The following is a 16,731-nucleotide window of genomic DNA, read 5'->3' on the forward strand; positions in this document are numbered from 1 at the left end:
CCCGGTAACTTGTGCTTTGGGGGCACTTTGAGATGTTCCATTCTGGGAGGGGTGCAGGAGTTCAGAATTAGACTGACTGGACGGTGAAATAGAAACATCATACAGATCTGGTTTCCTCTGAATAAAGGCGGTTGAAATGACACATTCTAAAAAACCCACCCCCACAGAATGAGACCATTCAGCTGCCACAGGTTCTGAAGGAAGTGAAACAGTCAAAAGAAAGGAAGTCTGAAACGAAATCCATTTGTCAGTATGTTTTAGATTCGAGAAAACACAGAGCCCTGCCTTCATTGAGACTGCACCGGAGATGCTGACAGCTACCTTCAGTCCACATTCTCTGTCTGAAGAGAGAACCGGGACCATGAGGAGTTTTCTTGTCTGGACTTGGATTCTTCTCCCAGGTGAGACGGGATTCTTTATGTCAATAGAAATAGACCCAGGAGGCAGACCTGCTCTCACCGGGGCAATAGGAGCTGTGGCTGCTATGCGTTTCTGCAGTCAGATCCCCTACCCAAGTGCCTGACATTAGGCATAGGTTTGAACAGATGACAGGAGAGAATGTCCTAGTTTAAAGCCAACCTGCAGGGATCCCCATGGACTTGGAGAAAATGTCCTACCTAAAAGGCAAAACAATTCAATGCTGCAGTGGGCTGAAGTGGTTTAGAAGATCTCACAAACCAGGGCCTTTAGTACCACAGTTTCGCCATTAAGACAGGGGAAGGAATTACCTCCCACAAGTTTAATAATTGTACCCTTCCCTGCCACCAATGGGTCCGGAGGATTGTCCTCTAACTTCCCTTAACACATTTTCCTCTCCTCCCTCAACCCCATGCGGCAAGTTGGTTGGAGAAGGAATTTCACTGCAGTCAAGTGCTCTGCAGATGGTAGTAACATCCCCAGTGCAGTCACTTCCAAGTGGGATGCAGACTGGTTATGCACCTATTTTTTGTTTACTTGCTTTTTAAATAGCATTGTAAGGTCGAGTTTTCAATGTCGCATATGTGACACAGGAGAACAAGTGGCACTGAAAGGCACTAGGACCTGGGCTCCTAAGTCAATTAGACACATCTGACAAATCTAACCAATGCAGCGAGTATTTCTATCTGAAAAGGCACAAAAGGAGAACAATGCCATGATTTGTTGGGGACGGGTAGGGCAGGGAGGAGATAAGAAAAGAGCCAAGACACACTCACTGTGTGTAAAACTACTGCAGCCATCATTCAGATGCACCAGGGGACTCTCACAAGCAAACACCTTAGTCTCAATGGAAATCTCTTAGAGGTTGGCTTGGGTACCGCACTGGGAAGCGGTGACCTGCAGGTTGATGGTGGTAGCTGAACACCATTGCATACTAATGTGTAAAGCAGTCATTTGATCACAGAGATAACTGACAAGTATGATGCCCATTGCCAAGCATCAGGTGCCCAACAGAGTTTGTTTCATACTCAGTTTAGTTTCCTACTTCCTATGTAACATAGGTCCTTGTGACCTTGCCTGCTCCCTCCATCCATTCCAAAGGTTAACTAGAGCAGCAGTGGGTTCCCCTCCCTGATCAGAAGTGATGCTAATGCCATAGTTTAGCGGATCTCAACAATGTCAACTTGAAGGAGGCTCTCCAATACCCTGCCCAGCACAGGAGTGTCTGAGCATATGATAGGAGATAAAGCATATAGAAGATTTTCATACTCTCCTAAACTGGTTAGTCATTCTCCCCCCCACCCCCCATATAATAAAGTTGTGGGAAAGCTAAGTCAGGGAATCCTCTGTGGCATTCTCAGGTTCACTGTCCTAGACGAGCAGGCGTTGTGTTTTAGAAGGATACTAACAAAAAATGCAGAATGAGGATATTTTTATGCTTCTCTTTGGCTTTGGATTTATGTGGGGCTGGGAAGACGAGGTGAGATCCCAGATGATTCCATCTCCCCACTACCCCACACTTGGAACAAATTGTCTTATACCTATTGGCTATTCATCATAATCTTAAGGCCCACCTCCTGTATTACCATAGCATGTGTTTCTCAGATGCGGCCAACATGGCTGCATGTGGCAGCCAGGAGCTTTTTGTGCAGTCACAGCCTCCTGGGTGTTGTCAGAGGTGTTGTCAGATGCTACTGGTGTGGTGCTCTGCTCTCCCCTTGTTGGTATCACTCGGCTGCGTGCGTGTGTTCCCTCTGTGTGCTGTCCCAGCTCTACGCAGATAACTGACACAGCAGACCCGAAGAGAACCCCCAATGACCACAGAGTCTAGTAAGATACGAAGGCACGTCGGCCAGGTTTATTGCCGTATTGGATACAGTAGTAGTTCTCCGCAGATTACTTAGTCTACCGAGCATACTACGAATATGTACCCACGGTCAATGGACTCAGCTCAGTCAGTGGCGGGATTTTCCACTGCCCCCTCGGCCAGACAAAGACATCGTCCCAGGGATACATTCTTATACACAGGTACAAACAAGTTACACATCACTCCTGACGTATTGAGGTGCAGCCCTTCTACGTAGCAAGGTACAACCCCTCTACGTAGTAAGGTGCTGCCTCTCACTTTGTACATGTTGGTTTGAACAAAACAACTCTATCCATCATATTACCCTTTTGCCCCTGTCATTGGGATGGGTCAGTCTGTTCCTTGTTATCTGTGTGGAATGTGCAAGTATGTGAATGTTCTGATCTCTAGTGTTCAGTACCTTTTAGGTACGTACCTTCTTGCAGCCTCAGCCCTTTCCTTGCCAGTTTCTGTGAGCAGGGCCTGCCTCTGGCTCACAGCTTCACTTTGCTTTATGTTAGCAAAGTCTTGGCCATTATTTTAGTCCAGGCCTCAGGCCTCATACGGGTCTTTATCAGGGCCTTCACTTACTACACTGGGCGGTGACTGGATTAGAGGGAGGGGGACGAAAGCAGTGTTAACAAACATACAGATATCACTTTTCACGGAAACAGACTTACTAGCTAGCAAGCCCTAAAAAAAGCAACCACCCAAACAACAAAAGACAAGAACATGCAAAGCACCTGTTTTGTTTCTATTCTATTTAGGTCCAGTAAAGAATAGAGACAACTGTACATTATTTTTATTATTGAGTCTACAATAAAAACCTGCCTAAATGAATGACAATGATTTGAACATGGATATGTGAATATTTATTTATTTTTCCTAAAGTTAATTAAAGTACTTGAGGAAAAAGCATCAGAACGGCCACCACTGAATTGGTGGCTGCACTCAGAGGCCACCAAAATATTTCTTGTGAGACCTGTCCTCCCTATGAGGCAGGAAAGCACCATTATTCCCAAAGGAACTGAAGCAGAGAGAGATGAAGAAACTTGCTCAGGGTCAATACACAGTCTATGGCAGACTGGGGATTTGGATCCAGATCTCCTAAGGGCCAGGCTATCAGCTTTCACCACCTTAGATCCACCCAAAAGCAGCTGTCTTCTTCCACACAGGACTATCCATGCACAAAAGGTTGATATGGCTAACTAGTTCTGAACTGTCTCTCTTTGTCACTGGTTTTTGCTCAGGAGGAAAGCAATGAAAGCAATTCTGTCTTTTGCAGGCTGTTGGGCTCTGACCAGCCCTAGGGAGGTGAGCGGCCCCTTGGGAGGGTCGGTGTCTGTGCAGTGTCAGTACAATGAGAGGTACCAGAATAATACGAAATACTGGTGCAGAGGAGAAGAGTGGTTATTCTGCTCCATAGCTGTTCAGATCATCAGTGCAGAGGCCGAGGTGAAGCAGGGCAGAGTCTCTATCCAAGACAATCGCATACAGTGCACGTTCATTGTGACTATGGAGAGCCTGGAACTGGGCGACCAGGATGTTTACTGGTGTGGAATAGAGATGGTCGGCCTTGACAAGATGTTTGCTGTCAACGTGTCTGTTTTCCCAGGTAAGTCCTTTAAGTGTGTGACGTGTTGTGCCAGTCACCCAGCACTGTGAGCAGCATGGCTGCTGCTAAGCTAGGAGTCAGTGCCCTGGCACACCAGCTTGTCTGCCCAAGCAGCACACTCCTGAGGACTCTGCCAGTCCAAACCTTGCCTGACAGGTAACAAGAAGTGAACCGCAATTACCGAGTTCCCAGGGTTCTTTGCAGCCACCAGACCCTCTCACTGGACACTCACAGTAAAGTTATTGCCTTTGCTGGCTCCAAAGAGACAGAACACGCACTAGCCTGTTAGTTTAACTGAGGATTTCACCTCTCAGTTTAATACACAGCTCTGAGCTGGTTTTGTAATAAAACCAGAGTAGCTTTGTTAACAAAGAGCAGATCTGTAGGCGATATAAGGAAGAACAGAAGACACAAGTCACACAAAACAAAAACAAGCTTTCCAGTGACTGAAACTTAATTCAGCAAGTTGCAATCTTGGTCTAAGCAGGTTTCTCATCTATAGTCAGTTCCCAGAGACATCAACCCCCTTGGGTTAAGGATCCACCTTTGTCCCATTATCAGAGCTCTGGCTTTGTGTCCCATGAGTGATGGATGCCAAAATGGCTTTCTGCTTATATTTCCCAAAGTCTATAGTCTCTGTTTCAAGTGATAGGAAGGCGACCCAGGGGTGCAGGCTCCATCCACACTCATGATTGTTAAGCTGTCTCTGCCACTACTCAGGCACTCGTTAAGCTTGATGGTACATTGTTTACCTTATATGTAGATGTACTTTCCATTGTCATCTGCGGTATCACCTAGCTTAGTTCAGATTGGAGACACAAACAACAATCCTTTGTCTGGGACAGGCTAGGCTTATGCACGGGTTGCAAACCACCTTTTAAAAACACATTTTCCAGCACGCGTCTATAGTTCTTTATACACTGCCCATACCTCCAGCACGCAATAATATCAACGAGCAGCTTGTTACCAGTTTGCATAGGATACTATATATGACACCGTTCAGAGAGAGATTCTGAAAACAGCGTGTTGGGGTAATGAGTGATGAGAGTTAGGAGGAAGCTGCCTGTATGGTTATGTTATTTCAAAATGGTCCATAATGTGGTTTCTTGCACCTTTTTCTGAAGCAACAGAGAGAAGGGGAGAAGAAGCCAGGGCCTATCTGCTCACTTCTTGGCCAACAATGCAGGATGAGGCATTTAAACACCATGTGCTCATATCAGAATAGTTCTGTCTCATTTCCTACCTCTCTGCCATCATTGATCCCTGCAGAGGAAACCAAGCCTTGCTCACTCTCCCCAGTCCCTCAATATTGTTGGAGTTCCCCCCAAACCTCTTCCACTTAGCTCCCTAAGAACTCAGTCAGACTCCTGTCTCATCCCTCAGGTTCCTTTTTTTGATATATAGCAAAGCTACGTTATCTCACTGCGGGCCATCAGCAGTTGAAGTAGGATACAGAATTACAGCTACTGTGTTAACACACCACCACACCACCTTTCTCCACTTGGAACGGCCTAGCTAGTACACACTTCAAGGAGCTTTAATAGCCCAGCCACCATGAAGGCAGGTGCTGGCTCAAACAGGAAATCAATGAACAAGGGCTTGGTAATACAACTCTGTCTGCTTTCATCTGCAGCTGTTCCTACCTCACCACTGACAACACCAAAAAAGGACGTGACCGTTGCCACCTCCCCATGGACTGTTCCTGAAGTGGAAAAATCCACCTCCTCCTTTAACAGTAACCATGCTCCTGCCGGGTGAGTGCCCAAACTCATGCTAGAGGCACTGTGAGGTCTCCTTTCACCAACTCTAGGGCAGGTTTGGGATTTCTACACTGTGCTCGAAGTCCAGGCCACAATCCCTACAGAGGCCAAGGATTTAAGTCAAACTCACGCAGCACGGAGGATTCTAGAACTCTCAGGTCTCTGCACACCAGAGGCATTGAATAAAAGGATTTTTAGCTGAGTTCACAAGTTGAGACAGGGGCATTTATCATCTAAGTCAGAGTCAGACAGTCCTGCTGTTCTACAGTCCTTTCTGTCATGCAAACTATTTTCTGCCCTGGAAGGTGAATTCCATTGCATTATACTGTATTAAACCCGCACTTGCAAACAAAAAGAAAGCAAAAACCACCCCCACACACTCACCACTCTTCCAGTCTGACATGGTCCAATTTTAAAGTGCTAGCACTGCATCTCCCCTCACATCTGACCTGCAGGACCCTTGCTATTCTATTGGGCTTTCCAGTCAGGCAGGCAGGAAGATATACTGTACATGTCAATCACATGACAGAATAGCTGATATTTTCATCTTGAAGTTGTTATCCATTGTTTCCTTCACACTGCAGCAGAAGCAGTTTACAAACCCCAGCTCTGGAAGGGGTTTGTGACATTAAATTCTGTGTGATTGTCTCTAATTTTTTTAATCAGACAAAGCAAAAATTCATGGCAAAAGATGCAGTGCAAGTCTCTAACTGAATAACGTCTCACTTTTCTTTCACAGATTTCCAAGCACTTTACAAAGGAGGTCAGTATCATTAACACCATTTTATAGATGGGGAAACTGAGGCATGAGAGGTGACATGGGTCACCCAGCAGACCAGTGGCAGAGCCAGGAATAGAACCCAGGTATCCTGAGGATGGGGCTAGTGCTCTAACCACTAGGTAACACTGCCATCCCTAAACAGAACAGGGGTTTACCCTTGCTCAGCTGAAAATAATCTGAGAGTTTTAACTTGATCATTTAATTAAATCAATTTAATCAATAAAGAGAGTTTGTTTTTAAAATGCCAACCACAGTGGCCCTGTTAGGTCACTACAATCACACTCACTGCTGTCACACTCTGTAGGTTTTTGCTGAGCTCAGACCTTTGTTAGGCACTATGCTGAGGCAAGCAAACTCATGTCTCTGGTTACCTGGGCCTTGATCCTCAGATAAATTTAGGTGCTTAACACTCATTCAGGTCAGGGGGAGTTAGTCATCTAAATGTCTTTAAAGACCTAGGCCCTAGCACATGTTTAAACCCAGCTGTGCAGAGAGGACAGCTGGAACTGCTTTAGATTGCCAAATTTTCCTTTGCAGAATGGTTTCTGTTTATTCAGTTTGATGCTGAAATCCAACATCACAAGGTGTCAGACTCAGCTCTGCAACTGACTCAATGTGCTTCTTTGACGCAAGTCACTGTACTTGTGCCTCAGTTTCCCAGTTGTAAAAAACAGATAGGAGTTGGCTAATACTTACCCACCCCTTCCAACAACTGGAGAGGGGAGCAAGACCAAAGCAGATTGTGAAGAACTTCAAAAAGATCTCACAAAACTAAGTGATTGGGCAACAAAATGGCAAATGAAATTTAATGTGGATAAATGTAAAGTAATGCACATTGGAAGAAATAACCCCAACTATACATACAATATGATGAGGGTTAATTTAGCCACAATGAGTCAGGAAAAAGATCTTGGCGTCATCGTGGATAGTTCTCTGAAGATGTCCATGCAGTGTGCAGAGGCGGTCAAAAAAGCGAACAGGATGTTCGGAATCATTAAAAAGGGGATAGAGAATAAGATAGAGAATATCTTATTGCCCTTCTATAAATCCATGGTACACCCACATCTCGAATACAGTGTACAGATGTGGTCTCCTCACCTCAAAAAAGATATTCTAGCACTAGAAAAGGTTCAGAAAAGGGCAACTAAAATGATTAGGGCTTTGGAGAGGGTCCCATGAGAGGAAAGATTAAAGAGGCTAGGCCTCTTCAGCTTGGAAAAGAGGCAACTAAGGAAGGATATGATAGAGGTATATAAAATCACGAGTGATGTAGAGAAAGTGGATAAGGAAAAGTTATTTACTTATTCCCATAATACAAGAACTAGGGGTCACCAAATGAAATTAATAGGTATTTGTTAATAAATGGAAGTTCTTCACACAGCGCACAGTCAACTTGTGGAACTCCTTGCCTGAGGAGGCTGTGAAGGCTGGGACTATAATGATGTTTAAAAGGGAACTAGATAAATTCATGGTGGCTAAGTCCATAAATGACTATTAGCCAGGAAGGGTAAAGAATGGTGTCCCTAGCCTCTGTTCATCAGAGGATGGAGATGGATGGCAGGAGAGAGATCACTTGATCATTACTTGTTAGCTTCACTCCCTCTGGGGCACCTGGCATTGGCCACTGTCGGTAGACAGATACTGAGCTAGATGGACCTTTGGTCTGACACAGTACGGCCGTTCTTATGTTCAAGAGCTACATCTACTCTTTATATAACAAAGTCTGACCATTAAGAGTAGAAATAAACATTCTCTTCTCCTTCGCCTAGTATACCAAACCTCATCCTCTACATCCTGATCCCATCCATGCTGCTGGTTCTGCTTTTGATTTTGTTCATTGCTGTAAAGTTTAGAAGAGCATTGCAGAGGAAGAGAAAAGGTAAAAATTCTCTGATCAATTTTGCTAGTAAGTATCACTTCATTCTCCAGATGGTGCAGCCCAATTATTTTGCTTCCTTCCTAAGGACCATACTGTCCCTGTCACCAAAATAACAGCACAAGAGAGATACTCTGTAAATTCCCATGTACTTAGTCAGTTACTCCATGCAGCAGGTCACGTGGCCGTTTAAACTGGCAGATCCCCACAGCAGACCCAGCCCCAACCACAGTGATGGAGCAGGTACCTAGCTCATGCTAGATACAGCAGCCGGCTAGTTAAAAAGCAAACAAGCCAATTGTATTTGACCAAGTAGAAATCAGTTAAATAAGATTCATTAACACTCAGCATAAGAAACACAGAAATAAATTCCCCTTGATTACCTGATTTCATCAGCTGCTCCTAAGAACTGCTCCTCTGGCCTGTAGTGATTCCCAGCTTTTCCTGCAAAGCTATCCACTCACAAGCCCCATGCTGCCTCAGGTTCTGGTAGTCCTGTGACTTTCAATCTGCTGCAGCTGGGCTTGCCAGGTTCTAATGGATGCTAATAACAGGGAAACAGCTGACATAGTCTTTTCCTCTCAGCCAGAGGGGAGTGCAATTGCTGCCTCAGCAAAAAGAACCGAACCAAAGCTGCACCAGTTTAACTTAAAATTGGGTCAAGAAATGTTTGAGCTAAACTGGAGCAAAGTTTCTGTAGACATTTATTTTATTCTTTATTTATAAGGCTGCTGGTGTGTGGAGACCGTGGCCTATCATGCTGGCAACTATTGTCACAGAGTTTCCTGGTCCTCCCCTGTCTATCAGAACCCATCTCTTGTCCCTTGTTTTCTACTTAGGGTCTCCTTGTTCTGTGTTTGTAGAGCACCTAGCACAGCGGGGGTCCTCTAGACCCTACAATAATACAAATAACACAATCAAAGAACTGGAAGGGACCTTGACAGGTCACCTAGTCCAGTCCCCTGCACTCATGGCAGGACTAAGTATTATCTAGATCATCCCTTTTTATACAGAGATATACCTATCTCAGAGCTGGAAGGAACCTCAAAAGGACATTGAGTCCCACCCCCTGCCTTCACTAGCAGGACTAAGTGCTGATTTTGCCCCAGATCCCTCAGTGGCCCCCTCAAGAACTAAGCTCACAACCCTGGGTTAGCAGGCTAATGCTCAAACCACTGAGCTCTCTCTCCCCCACAACAGGGGCTTGTCGAACCTGCTCTTAAAATCCTCCAATGATGGAGACTCCACAGCCTCCCTGGTCAATTTATTCCAGTGCTTAACCACCCTGACAGTTAGGAAGTTTTTCCTAATGTCCAGCCTAAACCTCCCTTGCTGCAATTTAAGCCCATTGCTTCTTGCCCCATCCTCAGAGGTTAAGAACAACAATTTTTCTTCCTCCTCCTTTTACATACTTGAAAACTGTTATCATGTCCCCTCTCAGTCTTCTCTTTTCCAGACTAAACAACCCCAATTTTTCGATCTTCCATCATAGGTCATGTTTTCTAGACTTTTAATCATTTTTGTTGCTCTTCTCTGGACTCTCTCCAATTTGTCCACATGATCATCCTTCCTCAAATGTGGCATCAAGAACTGGACACAATATTCCAGTTGAGGCCTAATCAGCATGGAGTAGAGCTTAAGAATTACTTCTCGTATCTTGCTTACAACACTCCCGCTAATACATCCCAGAATAATGTTTGCTTTTTTTGCCACAGTGTTACACTGTTGATTCATATTTAGTTTGTGGTCCACTATGACCCTCAGATCCCTTTCCACACTACGCCTTCCTAGACAGTCATTTCTCATTTTATATATATGCAACTGATTCTTCCTTCCTAAGATGACTGCCTGTAATTCTCTGGATTGTCCTTATTTCCCTTTTATAGATTGGCACGATATTTGCCCTTTTCTAGACTTCTGGAATCTCTCCTGTCTTCCATGACTTTTCGAAGAAAATTTCTAATGACTCAGATATCTCCTCAGTCAGCTCCTTGAGTATTCTCAGATGCATTTCAATCGGCCCTGGTGACTTGAAGTCATCTAATTTGTCTAGTAATTTTTAACTTGTTCTTTCCCCATTTTAGTCTCTTCTGATCATACCTCATTTTCACTGGCATTCACTGGTGGAGGTCCAATCAGCACTAACCTTCTTGGTGAAAACCGAAACAAAGAAGTCATTAAGCACCTCTGTCATTTCCACAATTATTTATTCATTTCAGTTTAAGAGTGGCTTATATGGATTTGATTTAAACCAGTTTTGTATTCACTTAAGCTAAACTGAAGCAAGTCATTCTCATACTGAAATACAAGTCTATCCGGAGTTCTGCCCTGGTTTATCTAAATCAGGTTTTGAACTGATTTAATTTAAACCAGAGCAATTTTTGCATGTAAATGAAGTCTAGAAGACCACATTTTATTGGACAATGCTAATCTTCCCTCTCAGCTTCATCTGAGCTGCAGCCACACTGCACTGTTAGCCCCCTATGTAGGGGTACAGCACAGGGTTCTCTTTTTTTTCTAATTCTGGGACAAGATCAGCAGGAACGCTGCAGCAGCCAGTTAGAGACAGAGAAACGTTACTGACCTTTCACACCCCTCCATCTGTAGCTCTCTGTCTCTCTCTCATTTGCATGCTGCATGAAAGATGAATTCTCAAAGCAGAAAGGTCCAGATCCTCAAAGGGACTTAGGTTTCTAACAAATTAGGAGCCTAAATAACTTCAAGACTCTGCGCCAAACTGCTAATCCTGAAAGGGAAACAGTCCCCAGAGACTTGGAGAGCTCTAAAAAGACACTGGGGATGTCTCTCCTTGCCAGACACATCCACAGAGCCCTAACCTCATGGTGTTGGTGATGAAAGGCTTCCTGAGCCATGGGAGCAGGAGTGTAGCCCACCAAGGAGCTGACGCTACCACCTTCCCTGGGTGCTGCAAAGCACTAGGGATCTGTGCACCACTTGCAGAGCTGATCCAGAGGGCTGGGTCTGTGTTTGTCCTCAAAAGCTGACCTGGTTCATTTAGATCTACAAAGCTGGGTCCACGTGACACAGGACGGTTCCCCAGTGTGTTACAGACACACACAGTCCAATGAATGACAAATTCCTTTTCAAAAGCTCCCAGATGGAAACTGTAGTAATACTCGGTCCTAGGAAGGCTTTGCTTCCCTGATATTGCATCTAGGGTGCAGGATACTACCACAGCGAGTGCCTTAGAAAGGCCTAGCCATTAATAAAAATAGCTTTACAGCAGCTTGATACATTTCCTGTTTCTGATTCTTTCAGCCCTTGAGGACACACCAGGACAAAAGGATAAGAACACCTATCTCTATAACCCGGTAAGATAGGCTGTCGGGTAGGTGGTGATGAGCACAGTACAATAACTTATATAGGATAGAATAGTGTTTTGTCAGAATGGTCAGTGGCTCTCTGAGATTAGAGTATTTCACACATTACTGAGCACCTGAAAAGGTGACACACCATCACCATTCACTTAGTGCTACTAAAATCCGTCCTAGGAAAGGTATAACTTCACAGGCTAGAGTCAATCAACACTAGCACAGAAGGTGTCTCCCTCCCTCTGGCAGCTGGTTCACATAAGAAGTTAAGCACCTGCTACTATTACCAGCCACAGGAGTTACTATTGTAGCTCAGTATGACATTTCCCAGCAGTACCCAGAATTGTGGGGGCACCTCGCTACCCCCTGCCCTTAGCATGAGGAAGCCCTGTCTGTGCCTGTCGTGGGGCAGCTCCCCAATCCACCAGCCAGAGGCAACATAATCCCTCCCCTCTAGGCCCCACAGGCCTTACTATTTTGCTACAGGTTAGTGGTAGGTACACCCCAAACCTTGAACCCTCCAAACATCTCCCTGGAGTGTCCAACCCCTGATTCGCTGGAGACTTGTGCTCTCAGATTCACCACTTCCAAAGCACATCCCACCCCAGCTGGCCAGTTCCCCCTCAGGTCACCGCTCCACTGAACAAACAGGGCTTAGAGATCTTTAGTTAACAAAGCAGAGAAATTCAAGGAACAGCAAATGGAGGTATTGGAAACAAATGGTTACATATAAAACAAAATCCTAACACATTCTGGAGCCTAGACTTAATGAACAAGCTACTCTCATGTCTTGTAGAGTGTTGTTCACCCTAAATCTGTACAGCACCTTACACTCAGGTTGGCTGTGTTCCCCTTTCATGAGACAAGCGCGCTGTCAGTTTGCCTCCCAGGTGAAGGATCCAGCGTGTCACTTTGTATTCCAAGAGACAATCTTTTGTCTTTATTCATAAACAGGACACTCCTCTCCCCTGGCTGTTTGTTTATTCCTGTAGATTTCCTTGCTTGTAGACTTCACAGTTTCTCAGTCCTCCCCAGCTCTGGGTGTAAATGGGCACACATTGTGCAGCATACGATACACAGTATCCAAATGGACAGACAAGGAGATAGGTATCTATTACCGCCTGCCTGCAAGAAGCATCTCTGAGGTGTGTCACCTGCTGGTGACCTGCCTTAATTCCAAGAGTTTAAGAACATAATTTCTGTATAAATTATGAGATATACCAATCTCATTGAGCAGGAAGGGACCCTGAAAGGTCATTGAGTCTGGCCTCCTGCCTTCACTAGCAGGACCAAGTACTGATTTTTGCTCCAGATCTCTACTTAGCCCCCTCAAGGATTGAGCTTACAACCCTGGGTTTAGAAGGCCAATGCTCCAACCACTGAGCTATCCCTCCCCCCTAAAGACACATAGCTCCTTAAATATTATCCACACGCACATTTTGCAATGATTGAGGACCAATGGACAACAGGTGCCCAGCAGAGACGGCACATGCCATCCGTCAGTGAAGTATCTTGCATATATCTGACCCAGGGGATCCTTGTAAACCCTCTGCACCACTGGTGCCCTCTGGAACTTGGCACCAGAGTTCCTTGGGTCACATTCACCTCAGAGAAACTTGTGCTTTTAGCAGGAAATTCCCAGCCCTGCTGATAACCGGTGTGAAGGGGGAGGGGTCATTATTTAGACTCAGACAGAAAGGGCACCATTTTTAACATGGCTGCAGCTTAGGGCAGTACAGGGAAGGAGTCACTTCCTGCCAACTCCACCGCTCTAGCTCCTTAGTGTGGCATTTTAGTAAGAGGGGTCCCTTGGAGTTTCCTGTTTGCTCTGAGCACCTCCCGTGTCTGTTTCAGAATCCTGGGCACAAGCCTCCCTTCAGTGCATCAGATCCTGCTGCCACGGGCCAGATGGCAATCTATATGAACGAGCAACACCTGCCCAGCTCAGCCGATCTGGTGTCTGACTATGAAAACATGATCCCGCAGAGGAGTCAGGTAGGAAGGAAACCCAGTGACAGCACACTGCTGCTGGAGGGTGCACTCCCCCGTCCTGAGACTCCCTCACGTCCAGGCCTGGAGGACACTGTTCCAAAAGGGAATCTGCTCCAATCCTGGGGCAAAACCTTCCCTTTTCCTCTTTCTTACCAATAACCGCCCCGTTCAATAGCAGCAACTCGTGAACCCTTCAGCAAGGCACAACCTAATTAAAGCCAGGAGTCACTTGGAGAAATCAGCTGTGGTTTGCAAGGTTCTTGTCTTCTGCCTGGGCCTGCTCCAAGTTATTCCATCTCCTCTTCTTGTCGTTTCTTCTCTCTGATTCATGGTGTCCTTATTTCAGGTTTCAGGACAGAGAAAAGCAGTTTTTTCTGGCCCACAGAACTGCTCAGCCACAGACCAGCAGGACACCTACGTCAATATGTACTCAGTCACATCCCATCCCCCCATGATTTGTCATCAAGCAAAGTGTGGGAGAAAAGCTGCAGGCTGAAGCCCTTCCTACTCACAGGATATTTAGCAGCTCATCCTTATTTTCCTGCTGTCCCATGAAAGCTTCCAGACTGGCATTCCCTCTGCCCTCCTTCAGCTGAGCAATCTGACAGCAGCAGGATGTGGTGGGGAGGTCCCATTTCCAGCACGATTGTCTTCAGAAATGTACTGGGGGCCAACAGCTACTACAAAGTACTTCTCCTTTCCTGGACATCAGCTTGAAACAGCACGAAGTCTTGGTGGCTCCGGTTCCTCAAGGGCTGGAGGTATTCCTCGTTGTGGCATCTCTTTGCTGCAGCACCACATAATTGCTCATAAAACTCACTTGGTGCAAAGGAGCTTGGTTCTGGGGTCAGAACCTTAGGATGATGAGACAACTGTTTAGCTGGAGGTGATGTGGGGAACAGGGCCTCAGGGAGGCTGAGGAACAGAAGCTTGGTGAGATGAGGGTGTGGAAATAACAATGGGAAGACGAGGCAGAAGGAAACAGCTTTGCCCTTCATTTCTCCAGCCAGCATGGAGTTAATTGTGCTGGAATATTTTTACCCCCAATCCCGTGTTAGCACAGTGTCTTAGAACAAGAAGGGCACATGGATTCCCGCATTTTATATAGGTTATAGTGAAAAGATTGAGAGCCCATTCCCAGATGTTCTTTTTGGACGTCTTCCTCTTTGATCCTTAATACCTCGTGGGACACATCTAAAGAATCTGGACACCAGACCATTATCATTCGGGAGTGTAGGAACAGGAGTGTTGTATGAAAGACATGAGAGATAATGGTCCCACTCTACCTGGCACTGGTTAGCCCCGAGCTGGACATTGTGTCCAGTTCTGGGGGCTACGCTTTAGGAAAGAGGTGGACAAGCTGGAGAGAGTCCAAAGAGCAACAAAAATGATAAAAGATTTAGAAAAATCTCACCTCGGAGGAAAGATTAAAACCACTGGGTGTCGTTAGTTGTGAGAAAAAAAAAGCAGGTGGGGAATCAAACTTCAAATACGTTAAGGGCTGTTATAAAAAGTATAGAAATCAATTGTTCTCCATGTCCACTGAAGTCAGGACAAGAAATAAATGGGCTTAATCTGGAGCAAGAGAGATTAAGTTTGGCCTGTCTACACTGGGGGGCGGGGGGGGGAGTGAAGACATACCCTTAGATAGTAGGAAACTATACGGATAGTTAAGAAGTGGACTAGGTTATCAAGGGAGGCTGTGGAATCCTCAGCATTGGAAGTTTTTAAGAACAGGTTGGACAAAAACCTGTTAGGGATGGTCTAGGTTTACTTGGTCCTGTCTCAGGGCAGGGTTTGATGACTTCTCAAGGTGTCTTCCAGCCCTACATTTCTATGACTCTATGTTACAAGGACTATAATTTGATTTGCTGGGCATGCAGCAAGAGTCACCTGTTGGATAAGGTTTGTGGAACAGATTGAGGGCATGTTTCCAGAACAATAAAGAGGTAGAAAGGAATGTTTGCAGTTGGCTAGCTGGACAGCCAGGTTGGGTTTGCTGAGCTGATTTTTTTGTTCCTGTTTGAATGTTTGCTTTTAAATGCAGCTGGAGATGTTATGCGGTAACATTTGTTAAGTGTCTAGAGCCTTTGCAGAGGTGTCTTTTTTTATTAAACTCTAAATAAACAAGAACCACACAGCCAGTTGTCAACACACTTGAGTGGCATGGCTAAGCATTTCTGCGTGTTCATGTCAATGGCCAGACTTTGGGAGAGGAGTTCAATGCCTGGAGAGGATTTCATCTTCAGCTAATTTGCAATCACTAGGCATCAGTGTCATCCTGATGTTGCACTGGCAATCTAGACATTGCTTCAGGCCATGGGAGTGCAGCGAAGGATGCTCATGGGGGTAAAGCCCAGCACTGGGAGTCAAGAGATCTGGGTGCTCTGCCCCAGGTGACTGAGACAGCCAAAAGTGACCTTTCTGGGCTTCATTTCCCACCATGAAAAATAGAGAGAGCACTTCCCTACCTCACAGGGGTGCTGGTAGGCTAAATTCCATCAGGTTTGTGAAGAGCAGTGAGATCCTCAGAAGCTGCTTAGAGGAGAAGACAGCACAGCACTGCTCTTGCTAAGCTGCAAGGTGAAGGTTTTGAAAGATGAAATGGTGAAAACTCCAGGCTCCCACACTTAAGAGGAGGTGGGAGCTCCTGCCCATTTGCTCAAAGGAATGAACTGTGCTTCTTCTGGGTGGTTAGAGGTGGAGGCCTATAGCCTTCTCTCACCTTCAGGCTCCATTCAGTGAGAAGTCAGGCCCCTATCCTGCACCCACTGCTGTCAAATAGCAGTTTTGTCGATGCCTATGATGAGAGCAGGCTCCAGGCCGATGCAGAGCTTGCACTGCCACTGGGTTCCTACAGCAACACAACTTGTAGACAAAAGCTAAGTAAATTCAGCCCCCTGCCTAGTGCAAAGGCAGGTGCAATGAACTAAAACCACCCACCTGCCCACGAAGAACAGACTGAAAGCAGCGAAGGGCTGCAGCTGAGAGATAAGGAACTGGGCACCGAGTTCTCTGGATTTCACTTTGGACCCTTAGAGCAGAATGAGGGACCCAGCACCATAACACAGAACTAGTGAGATTCTCCTGCTGGAAGCATTTCACAGCCTGC

The 16,731-nt window shown here is 45.7% G+C and overlaps 1 protein-coding gene across 2 annotated transcripts in view; it reads left to right on the plus strand.

Annotated features, from left to right (window-relative positions):
- Positions 1-290: 290 nt before the first annotated feature.
- Positions 291-16,731, plus strand: part of LOC127033054 (CMRF35-like molecule 3) — a 41,068-nt gene continuing 24,627 nt past the window's right edge. The window contains exons 1-8 of one of the 2 annotated variants that reach the window (XR_007769016.1): positions 291-401; positions 3,549-3,878; positions 5,512-5,632; positions 6,378-6,401; positions 8,189-8,298; positions 11,575-11,627; positions 13,482-13,622; positions 13,966-14,380. Coding sequence is in view for 1 of the 2 variants with exons in the window: in XM_050920859.1 (XP_050776816.1) it covers positions 308-401; positions 3,549-3,878; positions 5,512-5,632; positions 6,378-6,401; positions 8,189-8,298; positions 11,575-11,627; positions 13,482-13,622; positions 13,966-14,115 (1,023 nt within the window). In the remaining variant the exon portion in view is untranslated. Of the gene's footprint in view, positions 402-3,548; positions 3,879-5,511; positions 5,633-6,377; positions 6,402-8,188; positions 8,299-11,574; positions 11,628-13,481; positions 13,623-13,965; positions 15,745-16,731 lie in introns of those variants that run through there. The other variant, XM_050920859.1, reaches the window with a different exon arrangement.

This window comes from Gopherus flavomarginatus, chromosome 12 (assembly GCF_025201925.1).
Source record: "Gopherus flavomarginatus isolate rGopFla2 chromosome 12, rGopFla2.mat.asm, whole genome shotgun sequence".
NCBI classification, from domain to species: domain Eukaryota; kingdom Metazoa; phylum Chordata; order Testudines; family Testudinidae; genus Gopherus; species Gopherus flavomarginatus.